Source organism: Schistocerca serialis, chromosome 4 (genome assembly GCF_023864345.2).
Source record: "Schistocerca serialis cubense isolate TAMUIC-IGC-003099 chromosome 4, iqSchSeri2.2, whole genome shotgun sequence".
NCBI lineage: Eukaryota > Metazoa > Arthropoda > Insecta > Orthoptera > Acrididae > Schistocerca > Schistocerca serialis.
In genome coordinates, this window is record NC_064641.1 from 499944138 (window position 1) to 499961218 (window position 17081).

Here is a 17081-nt window from a genome sequence, read left to right on the forward strand (position 1 = left end):
ATGGTGGCAGTACCGTTTTGTCTGCGTTGGAGGAACGGGGAGTATACTACAGTATACTCTCAAATGCTCCTAGTCCTACGCCCACGCTCTGCATAGCACAACGAACTTAACACCGGCTCGTTCGAGAACATTTCTCGGACACTATCACTATTAACGTAACTGAAGCACTCGTTATTTTGATTCTTAAGCCTCATCTTTCCGCGAAAATCGTTTTGAAGCCCTTCTCATTCGCACAGAATAAATCAAAGAATAAATCAACCCCGGAAAGCGTACGAGATAAACTTACATATCATCGATTAAAACAGCAACAGTTTTCGAAGTAGTGAGATAGTCATGCGTGTACGGTGTTAGACTGACATTTTTGGTGGGATCTATGGTTCGGAACAAACTGTGTAGTCCACTTCCGCCGGAGGTTCGAGTCTTCCCTCGGATATGGGTGTCTTTGTTGTTCTTAGCATAAGTTAGTTTAAGTAGTGTGTAAGTCTAGGGACCTATGCAGTTTGGTCCCTTAGCAATTCACACACATTTGAACATCTGAAACTGTGTAGTAATTTTTGTGGGTATTAAAATGTGTTGGTGTATACGACAAAGTACGGGAGAAAACCGCTGAATGTAGGTTGTAGAACATTGGTTTACGGCTGAAAAATTACCGGAACTACAGGGTCTGCAGAACGTTAGTGACAAAGTTTCCCCTTAAATTATTGAAAATTAAATGCCTCTGTGGCAAGGCGTCCATAAAATGTTCACAGCGCAAAATGCCACCTACGTCTCAATGACGGCTATCACACTAAAATTATAAATCTCGTCATAAAATTTGTTTGAAATCTTATATGAAATTAATTTTAAGTTTTCTCTTTATCATTATTTTGTAACCGAAGTAATGAATTCGCTTATCAGCTGTTAACAAAAGTGAGATTAGAGCAATAATAAAAAAAGAAAACGAGAACAAAATTCGCTTTGGATTGGGATCATAACCAACGCATCTCAGCGTACTATGCTGGCGTCTTGTACTAGCCTATTGAGCTCTCTGGAAAATCGAGGCCATTGTTAATGGGTGGTAAGTACATCTCGCCTGCTTTCTATGGACTAAATGTCCTGAAAGAAAGCTCACCAGGTAGGACGGCTTTAGGGCGAGATAAATGACATCTTAAACCACACCATCGTTCAATCCGTTACACGATACCTATCCGCGACCCCACGCCATTATTCTTGTCGAGTTCATTTGCTATTCGGATAAGTCCAGCTCTGTGCAACAAAAGCCCAAAGTTCTCGTAGAATTTGCATTTTCTTGTATTGTTCACTATATCGCAAAGACTGCTGCATAACGACCCATGTGTCCATATTATCAATGATACAGTGTGCACTCTGCTTTTTTCTTTGGGAGGAATATTTGTTGTTTGTTATACTAACCCCAACATTGTCTTCCTGCTGTAATTTTCGCACCATCGACTTACCCGGTTTTAATACTTTTCTCGCACGTTCCATATGCACTTTCCCTGCCTTCGCCTCCTCACCACTAGAAAATATAATTTTGTTACTCGCAATCCGCCGCGGCTGCCCGCAATGGCATTTTCCGCGATCTCGTTCGTTCTTTTACATTCAGTGACATCACACACTACTTTAAACTGGAGCGTGTCTGATCTATCTTCAGTTAGCTTTGCCTCACAGTAGGTACAGGGTATACATAAAGTCTTACTCTCATTTAAAAAATCATGACTTGGAAACCATTACAGGTAGAGAAATGGTTTTTTTGAAAAGTATAGCAGCTCAATTTTTTTTCTTTCCTCCTCTGTTGCAGTTTTGACTGAGTGCATCAAAATTGGGACACACCAAGAGAAAACGCAATGTGTCATCTGGTATGTAGAATCCAAATCTGTGACAACTATAATGGAGAATTATAGGTGTCAGTATAGGAGTGGACAACTGGTGTAAATAAGCATAATGAGGCAGTTCAAAATCTTCAAAGAGGCACGCAGTGTCAAAAATCTTTCCTGGAAGTCTACGTCTCAAAGCACATGTTAGAGTGCAAGCTACATTTCTACGCTGCCCCCAGTAGTCAAATCGCCGTGCATCACACGAATAGCAGGAACGAAGGTGTACCGTTCATAAACTGTCACATACGCCTAAGATGTGCAAATAGTCCAAACTCTGCACCGAACGATCGTTCTCTGTGCTGTACATTCTCATATTCCATGCTGGCCTCCATAGATACTGATAACAGCTACCCGAAAAAGTGCATGCTTTCAAATGACGTTACATTAGGATTGGGGGCTCCGTGAAACCAAACAACTCGCCTTAACACATATGTGATATCCCAGAAGACGATACGGCCATAGGTCTATTGTTCGCAGAGAAAACTACAACGCCGAAATGTTTACCTGTGCTTGCTGGAATAGTTTCTGCTATCACACATCGAAGAGCTACAGCCGTTCATCTTTTTCGAGAATTGGAACTTGAACGTGCGGGTTCTGCTGAATGACATTTGCTGAGGGGTGGCTGAGTTGTGACGGTACCATCGCATGGCCCCGTGCTCTCCCCGACGTAACGCCATTAGACTTCTTTTTGTGAGGTTCCTGTGGCGTTGTCGATAGGCGTAGCGCTAGCTATCGACACCACAAAGACACACCTCGCTATCGGATCATCGCGGGCCACACCAATGAGACGAAAGTAGCAAGACACACCCACTGAAGTTTTCCGTGCTACCGTAGGCGGCCTGTCTTGAAACAGACCCACAAACAGACACGAAGTCCTAGCCCGACTACGCTCCAGTCGACGCCTAGTCCACAGCAAGCAGCGGAAAGAGTACAGTGTTCGACAGAACAGAGTTAGCCTCTTTAAGTTAATCTGCTAGCCCTTGCACATGGTTGTGAACTCTGAACAGTACTTCGAGTTTTATTACCAACGACAGCGCATTTAAGCACAAGTGTTGGATTAGTTCTGTCTTTGTACGTATATGTATCTACACTCTGACCCATTGTCATATCAAAGAAGAAGTTGTGTAACAGAAGATAGTTGGTGATTTTGATTAAGTATATTTCAATTCTTACACTTTACGAGTGTTTGCGTGCAATAATCATGTCATTTATCACCTATTTAGAACCCAATTTGTTTCTTACTATCCGTCTCAACAGTTACGTCAAGGATCATATACACAGGACACCAGTGAATGACACTGCTACCCTTTGTGTACAGATCGAGGAAGCAATCAGGTCTGTTAATACCGCAATGCTTACTCGTACACGGACAGAACACTAATATCGCCTTGATATTGTACGAGTGACGAGTAGTGAAAACACCGAAATTATGGCATAACAGAAAAATATTTTCAGAGCTTCTAAAAGTTTCCGAACAAACCACGAAGCTATGTGTCTAATATTTCCCAAGTTATGATTTTTACAAATGATAGGGGTACAGCCAAGGACCTGGAAGAGCAGCTGAGCGGAATGGACAGTGTCTTGAAAGGAGGATATAAGATGAACATCAACAAAAGCAAAACGAGGATAATGAAATGTAGTCGAATTAAGTCGGGTGATGCTGAGGGAATTAGATTAGGAAATGAGACACTGAAAGTAGTAAAGGAGTTTTGCTATTTGGGGAGCAAAGTAACTCATGATGGTCGGAGTAGAGACGATATAAAATTTTGACTGGCAATGGCAAGGAAAGGAAAGGAAAGGAAAGCGTTTCTGAAGAGAAATTTGTTAACATCGAGTATAGATTTAAGTGTCAGGAAGTCGATTCTGCAAGTATTTGTATGGAGTGTAGCCACGTATGGACGTGAAACGTGGACGTGGACGTGAAACGTGGACGATAAATAGTTTGGACAAGAAGGCAATGAAGCTTTCGAAATGTGGTGCTGCAGAAGAATGCTGAAGATTAGATGGGTAGATCACATAACTAATAATGAAGAGGTATTGAATAGAATTGGGGAGAAGAGTTTGTGGCATAACTTGACTAGAAGAAGGGATCTGTTGGTAGGACACGTTCTGAGGCATCAAGGGATCACCAACTTAGTATTGCAGGGCAGCGTGGAGGGTAAAAAATAGTAGAGGGAGACTACGAGATGAACACACTAAACAGATTCAGAAGGCTCTAGGCTGCAGTAGGTCCTGGGAGATGAAGCTTGCACAGGATAGGGTAGCATGGAGAGCTGCATCAAACCGGTCTCTGGACTGAAGACCACAGCAGCAGCACCAGCATGGCTACTTTAAGGATATCATGTATTTCCTCATTACGAGATTTCTGTGAAGTTCAAACTAGAGAAGAGTGTGGCCGAGCAAGCAGCGTGGCAGCTCACCCCGAAGGCGGAGTAGCGTTTGGTGCGGCGCTGGCCCTCCTTGTTGAGGAAGACCTCGGACTTGGGCCGCGGCGGCTTCTTGGGCCGCAGGATGACTCTCGCCTCCTCGCGGATGTCCTCGTCCAGGAGCTTGGAGTCGCTCGACACGGACAGCTGCCGTGTCACTCGGTCGCGGTCGCCCAGGCCATCCCAGTCTGCAAAACAACAACGCCGCCATTATGGGTCCGCACACACTGCGAGGTCAGAGCTCAAAAAATTACAACGGGCAGCGCGCAGAGTAAACTGGCAGGGGGACCATCAAACCTGTCACTCAGTTTGATGAGTCTTTGGTATTATGTAGATGGTTCTGTCCCGACTACCTGACTAAGTGGCTTTTCGTGCGACGGCACCTGGTTTCAGAAAAGATTTTATACGTACCTCCTACATGTGTAACGTTAATCACGATTCAACCGAGGAAGTGCAGCGCAGCACAGCACAGCACTTAAGGTTCACGGCTGTCAAGCAGGCGATACGGCTTCAAATCCTGCCCTGTGTACATTTTTTTTTCATTGTCATAGCACGGTATATTAAACAGAATGACACGCAAAATTATTAAAAATATTCATTTTTGTCACAGTAATTTCATTAATAAATGGTCATTACAGCACACTTTCTTCAAATTTGTATTCCGTTGGTAGTGCATAGCTAAAATCTAAATACGTGGACAACATTCGCTTCCTGAGTTTCCTGGACGTGATCTCACGTCTTTATGTCCCCTCTCCGTCACAGGCCGGTACGGAGAATTGCCAGGTCCCATAAACCGCCAGCTGGCATTTATCGCCAGCGTCAGGTGTTCCCAAACGCATCGTCAGAACAGTGTCAGTGGAAAGAATACAGCGAAATGGAATAAGCAAGCGTTACAAGGACAGCCCGAAGAAGATCCACCTGAAGTAGGGGAATGTGATGAAAAATCGAAGGGCGAATTCACTAACTCCAACAGATACATTTAAAGATTGCTTCAGGATTTGAATGACTATACTATTTAATGATAATCTGTACGATGAATTGAAAAATACAATTACTTCGACTGTTCAGCAGAATTTAAACCTATACCGCCAGCGTGGTAGCTACGTACCTTAACTGCAGCGCAACAATGGCTTGGTAGATACATATTTAACGTTACAGATACAGCAGATTCGGATAAACCTTCAACATCGATACCGTCGGAAACGAAACGTCGCATGAAAAGCCGCTAGCCAAGTACCCACGACATGTCCCTCTACAACACACCCACGGTTCACTTGAATCCGTGACTAACAAGTCTAGTTGTCTCCCTGTAAGCCCAATTCCTTCACTGTTTTCCTCGAGCCTCGACTCAATCCAATGGCATCATAGCTGATTTCGATTTAATAGAAAGTCGTAAGCGGTTATGATATCAATTCTGGCCCACAGTTGGAGAAACAATAGAATTTTCTTTACTAGACGTCAAATGTGTTTCCCTTAGGCTGTGAGACTAATGTAAACTTAGTGTCTGTCATAGCTTCATGAACGTTAGGCTTAAGCCATCTTCACATGCGATGTAAAATTTTATATGGACGCGGAAGCTGTACGAGTTTTGTGACCTCAGTTCGTATTTTACATTGAGGAAGCATTGCTACGTGTGAAACACGAGATAAGTTCTGCTAATTTTGGCAATGTGCAACTGAAAGTTTAACCAATAAAAGGCAAGAATGCTCTACGGCACAATCAGAACCTGGTAGGCGCAACATTGGATTTCAATGTTTAAGTTGAAACCCATATCTGATTGGTTTTAAAAGCAACAGCACATTGATGATCTCCCGAAAATGCGTTGTTATTGGTATGATTTGTTGTAATAAAATCACTGGAAAAATCTTATTAGTGGTTAAAGAATTTACGTTTTTATTATTTTCGTATTATAACTTGCGTGTTAGGAAAGAATGCCTCTTCAAGGCAACGGCACAGTGAAAAGTCATCATTTGTTCTTAGTAAGGCTTGCTATAATTAAATTTCAGTTTATACCATTTCGGACATTAAAAGCCTTCAGGAGATCGTAAGGTGAAAGAAATGGTTGTACGCTACCCACGTTCAGCATAGTGTAGTGGTTAGCGGTGCGGAGTTAACAAGTAATGGGTATCTTTCCACGTCCTACAACATCCGAAATTCTTTTTTGTTCACCTTCGCGGTTCCTTAAAGATTCTGGTACTTTCTTATTAAATTAGTGGAAATATATTTTGTAATACTGTATGTAAAATAAACTTTTAAAAATATAGTTGCAAGTGTGCGAATAAATGATTAACTCGTTCCACATCAATTCGATAAAAGAATCATTCAGATGATTCATGGAACATGTAAGTAACTAACAACTACCTATCTAGCTAAACTAATGTAAGAAATCACACACACACACACACACACACACACACACACACACACACACACACACACAAAAGAGAAAGAGAGAGAGAAACGCGTTGGCGTACGTTGTCACCGCACCATACGCCAACGACTGGGCACGCGTTGGCGTACGTTGTCACCGCACCATACGCCAACGACTGGGCACGCGTTGGCGTACGTTGTCACCGCACCATACGCCAACGACTGGGCACGCGTTGGCGTACGTTGTCACCGCACCATACGCCAACGACTGGGCACAGATTCCAAACTTTTCTCAGCGTCAGAAGAAGACAGGATGCGTAATGTTCTGGCGTAACCACAAGCGCTGGAACGAAGACGAAGAACGCAGAACCAGAGAAGAGCACTTGCCCGCGAAAGGCAAAGGTCCCGAGTTCGAATCTCGGTCCGGCACACAGTTTTAATCTGCCAGGAAGTTTCATATCAGCGCACACTCCGCTGCAGAGTGAAAATCTCATTCAAGAATATAACTGTTTGCATGTCGCCCATCGTTTGCGACTATTCGTTGTAAATCTCCAAGCAAAGTATTGTTAATCTACTTTATAGAAATAAAACTACTAATGTTATTTGCTTGAATTATTGTATAGCATTCCGAGAACGCAGCATCCCTTAGGCATCCTGTAAGAGACGAGTGAGCAAGACCCAACATGTAAGACATTTTTAACATAATCAGGGAGCTGCAGATCGATAGTGTACTGGACCGGGACTCGAATGCGGAACCTCGCTTTTCTCGGTGATGCTCACGCCGGCTTAACTACCCACAGACGCGAATCACACCTGTCTCCTCTTCTACCAGTACCTCTTATCTATTTTATGATCTCTAAAGGTCTCTATACCTCGATGGAATTGCACTCCTGGGAGAAACAGCTTCGTAACGATCTAGGGTTGTTTCCAAAATGGTTATTTCACACTGCAGAATGAAAGTCATTCTGGACGGTTTCTTCTTTAACTGCCTATTTCTTTCGAAATTTTATTTAAGTCTTCATTCAAGTTAAAAGTAATTACCTATACCACGAAATATAGCCCCAAATAGAAGACAATTTTAAAGGATAATGCCACCTGATTAGACTAATGATAGGGCGAGCAAGCTTAAGCAAAAAGCGCAAAAATTAGGGGAGTGGGGGGGCGGCGGGGGAATGATTTAGTGCTAACACATTTCTGAACACTGAATACGTATGGTAGACGTTGAGCTCCTAGTTTCACTGCCTGAAAGCGTAGCGAATAACACCGAAACTGATGCTGTTAATTTAGAAAACGTGCCCTAATATCCATCGCCCATTAGTGCTTAACAACCTGCAAATCTCTGCTGTTTGACCAGTATTAGGAAGTGCAAGTAGTTCGCCTCTCCCGCTGAAGGTAACGGGAGAAACTGCATCAGTGTCAAAATTTCCCTTACAGTCTGGAAAGCACTTGCAGAAGAAAAGTTCAAAGAGAACACGCTAGTGAAATGTGTCCCTTACATACTAGGTTCTATGATTATGTGAGCTGGTTTCAGGTGATTCAGGGAAAAGGGCGACGCAAATAAACGGATGTGTGTATGCTGACTGTATTGACAGAGTCTGTAAACTGCGTAAGGAATCAAATACACGATTAAGCCCTGGCGGCTGTGCTCAAACGCTGACGCAAACATTTTAGATGGTTTCTGTATAGTATTTATAAACACTTTAATAAAATCGACGGGAATAAACGTTACGTAATTTGACAAACTGCGTGCAACTCACCTGAAACTTAGGATGCCTGTCACTGGAATATATTTCGGATCACACGGGCTATAGGAGTGCTAAAGGAGCTTTTACACCTGTGCGACTTACGCGTAGCCGCCGTGCGACAATGGCTAGCCCCACACGCAAGAAGAAGCAGAAGTGTAGGTTGCATGCCTCTTACTCGACATGTGCGTGTGAGTGATTCCATTCACACCTGTGTCCATACTGGGCGCCTCTTCCGTGTGGGGCAAGGTGGAGCCGCACGGCGACTAGCCGCGAAGCGCACCACAAGTCCAACAAAGCCCTGTATTTGCCACCCCAAGCTACCAGATATAAAGCAGCGCCAACCATTTTATCAAAACCCGATAATCCTGTAAAGTTCATTTAAAACGGAACTAAATGCAATGTGAGTGGCAATATGCGTCTCCCCATATTTCATACACGTGTACTGCTAAAAGGCTTCCGTCTTGTGCACTAGGCAAAGGTCTAAAAAAAACTGCCTGGTATGTTGTCCTGTGACGGCAACGAGCATTGTCAGCACGCCTGCCCCTCCGAAAGTCTACCAGTCAAGAAGCAAGCTGCGGGCCGGAACTAACTGCAGTACCGCCTAGCATTCGTATTGGCTGACTTTGGTTCGAATACCTTAGCGTCTTAGAAGGGGTCACTGCATTCTCGCATTAGCAAAAATGCATTGCTCCCACGTTTCGCAGTGGAGATGTTGATCGACGGCCTGACCTAGTAAGTTGCGAACACAATGCGTATTGCTTTATCAGGAAGAATACAAAGGCACTCATTAATTATGTGGCCATCTTTCATCTTGTTCTTCCTCATTTGGACTGGGCCGTGAAGCTGGGCGAGCTCTTTAATTTCATTCCTGAAGAATAGGCTTTAACAGCACCTCGATATCGTAGAAGACAATATTTACTTACTTTGTTATAAACTGACAATCGGTGGTTTCAGACAACAATCAGTTAACGATAGTAAAACATTTTAAAACTACGAGTAATCGATTTTTAGCAAACATTATGATGGTAACTATTACTCTCTTTGCTGTTAATCATATTTTAACATTTGGTTCACTTTATTCCTAGTCTCACACGTTGCATGAAAAGCTTCCTAACTGGTCGTGTCTGCCGAGGTGCAAGACATGGCGTTACTCGCCCCAAGACTTGCCGACGTCACAGACAGTTCTTACAATGAAGTCATGTCAGCATGCCGATGCACCACTGCTAAGAACATCGATGCACTAAACAGTTCTACGTACGGGGGAATTACTGCACGCCGCAGACCTACCACACCACACGCTCGAAACCAGAATTTCAAGACGCAACATATTCGTAAAGGAGCACCACTGGGACCTCTGGCTGAACGAATTATGGCCTTTGAGTCGACTCGCGGAAAATTGCATCCGTAGAGGGAGCGGCTAGTCGCCTTGAAATATTGGCTCCTGAGTTATGGCTGCAAGAAAACGCGGGCGCAGTGGGATCGCGAGCTTTTTAATCGCTGCTCACGACGGGCAAGTGAACTGAAAAACGAGCTGTCCGATTACACCCTCAAGGTGGTCCCAGGAAGCAACGTGTTGGCTTCAGCTATGCCGAGAAAGTGCTGCAAAATTTATGGCGCTATCGAGTTACGTGCAAGGTGGCTGCCCAGTGAATGTGGATGCAAGAAAGAAAATATAAATCGTGTGCCGCGCTGCCATGATATATTTATGTAACACTCGACATGAACTATGCTAGTTTAAATACCACCGAATTAGTTATCAAGGGTTTCCATTTGTTCCGTGCAATGTGACGGGCCAAGCTTCACCAAGGTGTCAGATACCGTTCGCGATAATGTCTATTACGTAAAATTTTAAGAGGAAATTCAAAATATAGCGCGGTTTTCAATTAAATGCAGTATATTTGTAATGTCATCCATTTTAAGGACCTGTGTAGCGATTGCTAAGGTAATCGTTGTAAATATTTTAACAAACAACTAGCAACATTATCGACTGCAGCACATTTCGGAAGACAAGCCCCATCTGTCAGACCCGTAAAAGCGTTTACTAAGTACTGGTGCACGAAGAGGTAGCTGTTACGAGCGGTGTTTACCGCCTTACGGCAGCAACACTGGAGGATGTGCGGTAACACATAAGTGGAGCAGAGAATCCAGTGTTATTTTTAAAGAGGAGGACTTCACGCCCGAATAATTTAATTTATTTTTGTATATTGATCTTGAGTGGTTTTGAAGAGTATTTTATGTAGGATTAACTTAGACAACCAGATGATAGGAGCTTCACTCCCGAAACGCGTTGCTGTAGGTTATCTTCCTAATATTTGTGGTTGTTGGGTAAAATATTTATAACGAATAAATGCATTCGACCTATGCCATTATGCATGATCTAGAAACTTTTCGGTACTGATGTCGAGAGGCCCCTAGTTACGTCCTGCGAGAGCAATTGCCGCAACTGTTACAGTAATGTAAGTTGAAAGCAGATAATTACTGCTCTTGAAAAATGGTTCAAATGGCTCTGAGCGCTATGGGACTTAACTTCTGAGGTCATCAGTCCCCTAGAACTGGAACTACTTAAACCTAACTAACCTAAGGATATCACACACATCCATGCCCGAGGCAGGATTCGAACCTGCGACCGTAGCGGTCGCGCGGTTCCAGACTGAAGCGCCTAGAACCGCTCGGCCAACCCGGCCGGCTCGCTCTTGAAACTGTGGTACATGTTAATTACGGCTGTACCCTCGCTGTATGGGCTCTTGATGTTAAGCTTCCTTGTGCAACAGTGCAAATACGAGGTTCATTTTGAAACTAACGCCTATCATTTATTTTCAAGGAAATTACAATAGAAAGCACAAAAACAATAGAGTAAAATTTCAGCTGCATACCATCATTTCTCTACATAGTCACCATTATTCACTATGCACTTTTTCCGAAGATGAACAAGACCCTACTTTCCGTGTTTGTAAAAGTGTCAAATAGCGGAGCTATCGACTGTCTTACGGCTTTGACGACATAATCTGAGTATCGAAAATGTTGGCCAGGTAGTCCATCTTTCATAGGCTCTGAAGGTACTAAACCAGGACAATAAGACGTATGTGGCAGGGCAGTCCAAACAATTTTGGCAATGCGTTCATGGACACACAATTTATGAGGATGGATGTCATTTTGTCGCAAACAGAATATTGTCTTCTCTGACCTGACAGTTGCTGTAGGGCTCCAAGACATGCGTAAGAACCACATCATACCTTTCGCAGAAGACTAAGCACACCATTTGGCTGTCTCTCGTCTCTTCAGCCAGGCATGGACCAGCAAGTCCCGAAAAATTTCCATTCGATGATATTTTTGGTCTTGTGTAAGCATCTGCGGAAAACATCTCTCAGAATTTATTATAACCATAATTTCGTAGCATTTTGTCTATGGCATTACAAGCAACATTCAGCTGCGCATACAATTTTTTGGCCGTGATCTTCCGATCATCATGGATAAGTTGATCATAACGCTGTTATGATGGCTGGCACCAGTACCCATCGCCTCATACTCCTCACGTCTGCTGTATCGTCAGCAGATAATTTTAGCAACAGTCAATAGCTTTCAAGTGAAAAATTCAGTGACATTCCCCGTTTTATACTGATCTATACGAGATGCCATTTAGGAGCGCTCCACCACTGCTTTTATTTGCCGTAGGAAAACGAAACAGGACGTTAACCGTTCTCCGAAATTCCTTTGCCGAGGAAGACGAAATACAAGGGGCGTGCAAAAAGAAACGAGCCAGAGGCATAATTACAGAAACCAGTACCTTTATGTTGGATGTATTGACCCTGGCTGTTGAGACACTTGTTCCACAATGACACAAGGCGGTGAATGGCTGTCTCACAAAATTCACCAGTTCCGCACGTACAGCTGGACGAGGTCTTCCGAGGTGAATCGTTTACCCCTCAGAGCCTTTTTAAAGGGACCAAAAATGGCGTAATCGCATTTGAATTTCCGCAGGAGTGCCGCGATTGTATTGCCCGTATGAAGCTTTGCATTGTCGTGAAGCAGAATGACCCCACGGGCGATATTGCTCGGTCGTTTTGATTTGATCGCTTGACGAAGGGTTGTCAAGGTTTGCGAGTAACGCTGGGCATTCACTGTTGTCCTGTACTGCAGGAAGTGAATCAGAAGGGGGCCATCTTGGTCAAAGAAGAACGTCAGCATAACCTTTCAGATTCACCTCGGACGAGGTTGTCAAGCCATACGTGCTGAACTGTTTCACGTCGCAGTCCCGGGAATTTTATGAGACAACCATTCACCGCCTTGTGTCACAGTGGGACAAGTGTCTCAACGGCTAGGCTCAATACTTCCAACATACAGGTACTGGTTTCTGTAATTATGCCTCCGGCTCGTTTCTTTTTGAACGTCCGTTATAAATGTTACAGAACTGAATCTAGACTATCTGTCAACATTATTAATTTCGAAGTAGATATACTTGGCATAGTGAAGCAGCTTAATTCACTTAATAAAGGCACTCCCCCGGTCGAGATTGTATCTCATGTAGGTGCCTTTCAGAGTTTGCTGATACAATAGCTCCGTACTTAGCAATCGTACACAACATCTCGCTAGTCGAAAGATCCGTACCTAAGGACTGGAAAGTTGCACAGGTCACACCAATACCCAAAAAGGAGAGTAATCCGCTGAATTACTGACCCACATCACTAACGTCGGAACATATAGTGCGTTTGAACATTATGAATTACCTCGAAGAAAGCGAATTATTCACAAATAGCCAACACGGATTCAGAAAATATTGTTCTTATTAAATACAACTATCTCTTTATTTTCACTAAGTGATGAGTGCTATCGACAGGGGCTGTCAAACTGATTCCATATTTTCAGATTTCCAGAAGGCTTTTGAATCAGTCCCCCACAAGCAACTACTATCAAACTGTATGCATGCGTCTAGTACGACAGAAGTGATGTATGACGTTTTCCAAAAAAGTGTTGTCGGCCTTCTGCTATTCCTGATCCATTTGAACGATTTAGGAGACAATTAACAGCCCTATTACATTGTTTGCAGATGACGCTGTCATTGACTGTCTCGTAAAGTTATTAGAAGATCAAAACTAATTAAGAATGATATAGACAAGGTATCTGTACGGTGCCAAAAGTGGTAATTGACTTTAAATAATGGAAAGTATGAAGTCATCTACATGAGTACTGAAACAGCAAAGACCACTTAGATAATGCCGTAGGGAAAGCGAACCGAAGACTGCGTTTTCTTGGTGAAACGCTTGGAAGACGCAACACGTCTACTAAAGAGACTGCCTACAATACGCCTGTCCATCATTATCATCATCATCTGGAGTACTGCTGCACGGTGTACGATACGTATCAGATCGGATTGACGGAGGACATCGAGAAAGTTGCAGCGCTTATTAAAGGACATTGTGAAAGAAATCCAGTAGAAATCTGCCAAACACCACTTACAAATTAAATATCCCACTTACTGACCGTGGCATGTTACGACTACGACGTATCGAACGTTGAGACGAGTAGTAGCGGCTGACGTTAAGTAGCGCTGTCAGTAACTCACATGGGACCGTGATAACGAGTGACATTCATAAGGAATTTCATTCAGAGTGCACGCCTGTGAGCCTTATAAGACGCATCTGGTGAAGACGCGGCTGCGAGCTGCTGAACGGTAGCAGCCGCGCCCAGGTCCAGAGGAAAGAGAAAACCCACACAGGCACAGCAGAAGAGAGGACAGGAGATCCCGGCGGAGTGGCAAGTTTCAATAACGGCGGGCTGCGGGAGACTTAACAAAACGGCGCCACGCACACCTGCTCCTGGTCCCCGTTCTCTCCAGCTACACCTGCAATACCGATGGCAAACACGCCTCAGTCCGCGATTACACAGCCACTAGGCGGCTTTGCAGGCTAAAATCGAGGCTCGGCTCAGAAAGCCGAACGCGGAAAAATATTTGCCACATTTTTCGCTGCAGCTCCTTACCGACAACGTTCCCCACTCTGCGGGGAGCATATCGACAAACAGTTATCTTTACTTCTCTCTCTCTCTCTCTCTCTCTCTCTCTCTCTCTCTCTCTCTCTCTCTCTCTCCCTCCCTCCCTCTCCCTCCCTCTCCTCTCCATTGAGTACCAAAGGATCTTTCAAAAGTGTCGTCAAATGACATAGAAAAACACCTTTTTGAATGTAGATCTGGGTGGTGCTAGATGCTTAATCAGTACGACTGTATTTATCCACAGAGCAATTCACTCAACATTCATTGTTTACACAGTGCATATGGAGTACGTGAAAAGATTACATTTCAAGCGATTCCGAGGTTCCAGGTATCGACCCATGCTGAAACACTCATAAGTACGCGGTATAGCCTCCCCTGGCAGCAATGCAGCTGCTAACTCTGCCATCCAGTCGATTGTATAGATAGCGACACGATATACCACGCCTGCTCGACACGTTTACGTCGTTCTATGAGAGTTGCCCATCACATCCCATGTGCTCGACTGGAAGACAAGGCTCGACATCGTGCTGGCCAGGGATGTCGCTGCATATCTTGCAGAGCACGTAGAGTTTAATGGACAGTGTGCAGGCGATCATTATCCTGTTGGAACAACACATCACCTTCCAGTTGTAAGAACTGCAAAAGAACTGGTCTAACACTATTCTGCACGCACCGCACGCTGGTTAGCGTCCACTTGAGAAATACTACAGCTGAACCGGAGTTGTAGCTTATCACACACCAGACCGTAAGGTCACGGGTGGGGCCAATGCGTGTGACGAATGCACTCTACAAGACAGCTGTCACCAGCTCGAAGTCAAACGCGCATGTGACTATCACTTGCGTGGCAGAATCTTTCATTGCTCAAGACCACTGCATATTACTCCATGTCCCAAGTAGTACTCTGATCGCACCAGTCGAACCATACATGTCGATGTTGTGGCCTGAGTGGAAGAGGGACAAAAGTTGTGCGTGCCCGAAGACCCATTGCTAATAACCTTTTCGTGTTGACATGTCTGGGCTCACAAGCCCTCTTTCTGCTTCGTGGTAACTGTACGATCTGCAACTGATGCCCTTACAGTACGTGCTTAGGACGGTCCCTGAGGGCGTCTGTGCTACGTGAAAGTCCAGAAACTCGTATACGGGTGTGAGAATGTTCACGTGACCACTGATTCCAGCAGCGTTGCACAACTGACACAGTACGTCCAACTAATGAGGCAGTTCTCCGAAAGGACCATCCCGCCACTTGGAAGGCCACAATTTCACCCCTTTAAAACTCGTTCGATTAGCTGTACGACGCCCAAGTGCACCTCCTTGGCATGGTTGCCTGCTTGCTTCACACGTTTGGAACACGATGCGCCTTCTGGTTGTGAGCATTCCCTATTAAAGGGTAGACACAGATGACGCACTGATAGCTATGCCACTACGCTTTCTGTTGGCGAACGACGGTGAAAGCATTATCAGCACATCTACAATCCCCCAGGAGGCATATGTCATCATCGAACCAATATCGACGTCGTCTGCCCAGGTGTACTAATTTTTTCTGGCAGTATTTAAGATTTGAAGTGATCACTTGCTTTCTCCCGTTTAACTCGTCACGAGATCCACTACATAGTTATTTCCTATACGAGGTAAAAAATTAATCGGAAACTGTTTTTACGAAATACGAGCTTGATCTGAAGGTGCGTGGTTTGCTCCTTACTCCTAGAGGTTGGTGGAATTTTCGATAGGATCTGTGTGACATTCCGTTTAGTAGCTTGTTGTATGCAGTTACCTGAACAAGGTTGTGTGCGTGAATTCTAGGAAATCCCAATACTGGATAGAGGCAAGTTCACGTAAAATAAGGTCTGACGCTACCGTAACTAAAGTCATTTAGTACTCACATACGTCGATAGTGATTTCTCCTCCATATGAAACTTCCTGGCAGATTAAAACTGTGTGCCGGACCGAGACTCGAACTCGGGACCTTTGCCCTACCAACTGAGCTACCCAAGCACGACTCACGCCCCGTCCTCACAGCTTTACTTCTGCCAGTACCTCGTCTCATACCTTCCAAACTTTACAGAAGCTCTCCGGCCCGCGAAAGGCAAAGCTCCCGAGTTCGAGTCTCGGTCCGGCACACAGTTTTAATCTGCCAGGAACTTTCATATCAGCGCACACTCCGCTGCAGAGTGGAAATATCATTCTGGATTTCCCCTCCAGTTTACACTGTACAGAAATGGACTGTAGAATATAAACGATGCCGTTAAAGAGTCCAAGATGATTTACATGAAAGGCATACGGAAATGCAAGCACACCAGAACTCTCCGAAAAAGCATACTATCTGACTTCGCGATATCGGCATGCGAAAGTACCTGAATGGCTAAAATTTGTGGATTTCCGAAGAGCCTGTCTGCTACACTGCATGATTAATCGCACAGAGAAAGCTTCGTGCAAGATTGGTGGCGCACGTGCTCACGGCAGACAGTAAACGAATTCGTACAGTTTTAGAACAGTGTTTGGCGCATTTTCGAAAAAAAAACAAGTTATTTTATAAGTTAGTATCCGATAACAGATAAAACATGACTCCATCAGGACGCACGAAATTCAAAACAACCTAAATAGTGGACAGAAGCCGATTCTTCAGTTTGAAAGAAGGCGAAGACCTTACCAGCGGAAAGACTCGCGGCGTAGGTGTTTTGTGA

General features: G+C 44.3%; 1 protein-coding gene across 3 annotated transcripts in view; it reads right to left on the reverse strand.

The window, feature by feature from the left end:
- Positions 1-17081, reverse strand: part of LOC126475226 (cyclin-dependent kinase 14) — a 182277-nt gene that overhangs the window by 50695 nt on the left and 114501 nt on the right. For all 3 annotated transcript variants that reach the window (XM_050102902.1, XM_050102901.1, XM_050102900.1), the window contains one exon: positions 4295-4488. In XM_050102902.1, coding sequence (XP_049958859.1) covers positions 4295-4488 — 194 coding nt within the window. The remainder of the gene's footprint in view (positions 1-4294; positions 4489-17081) is intronic.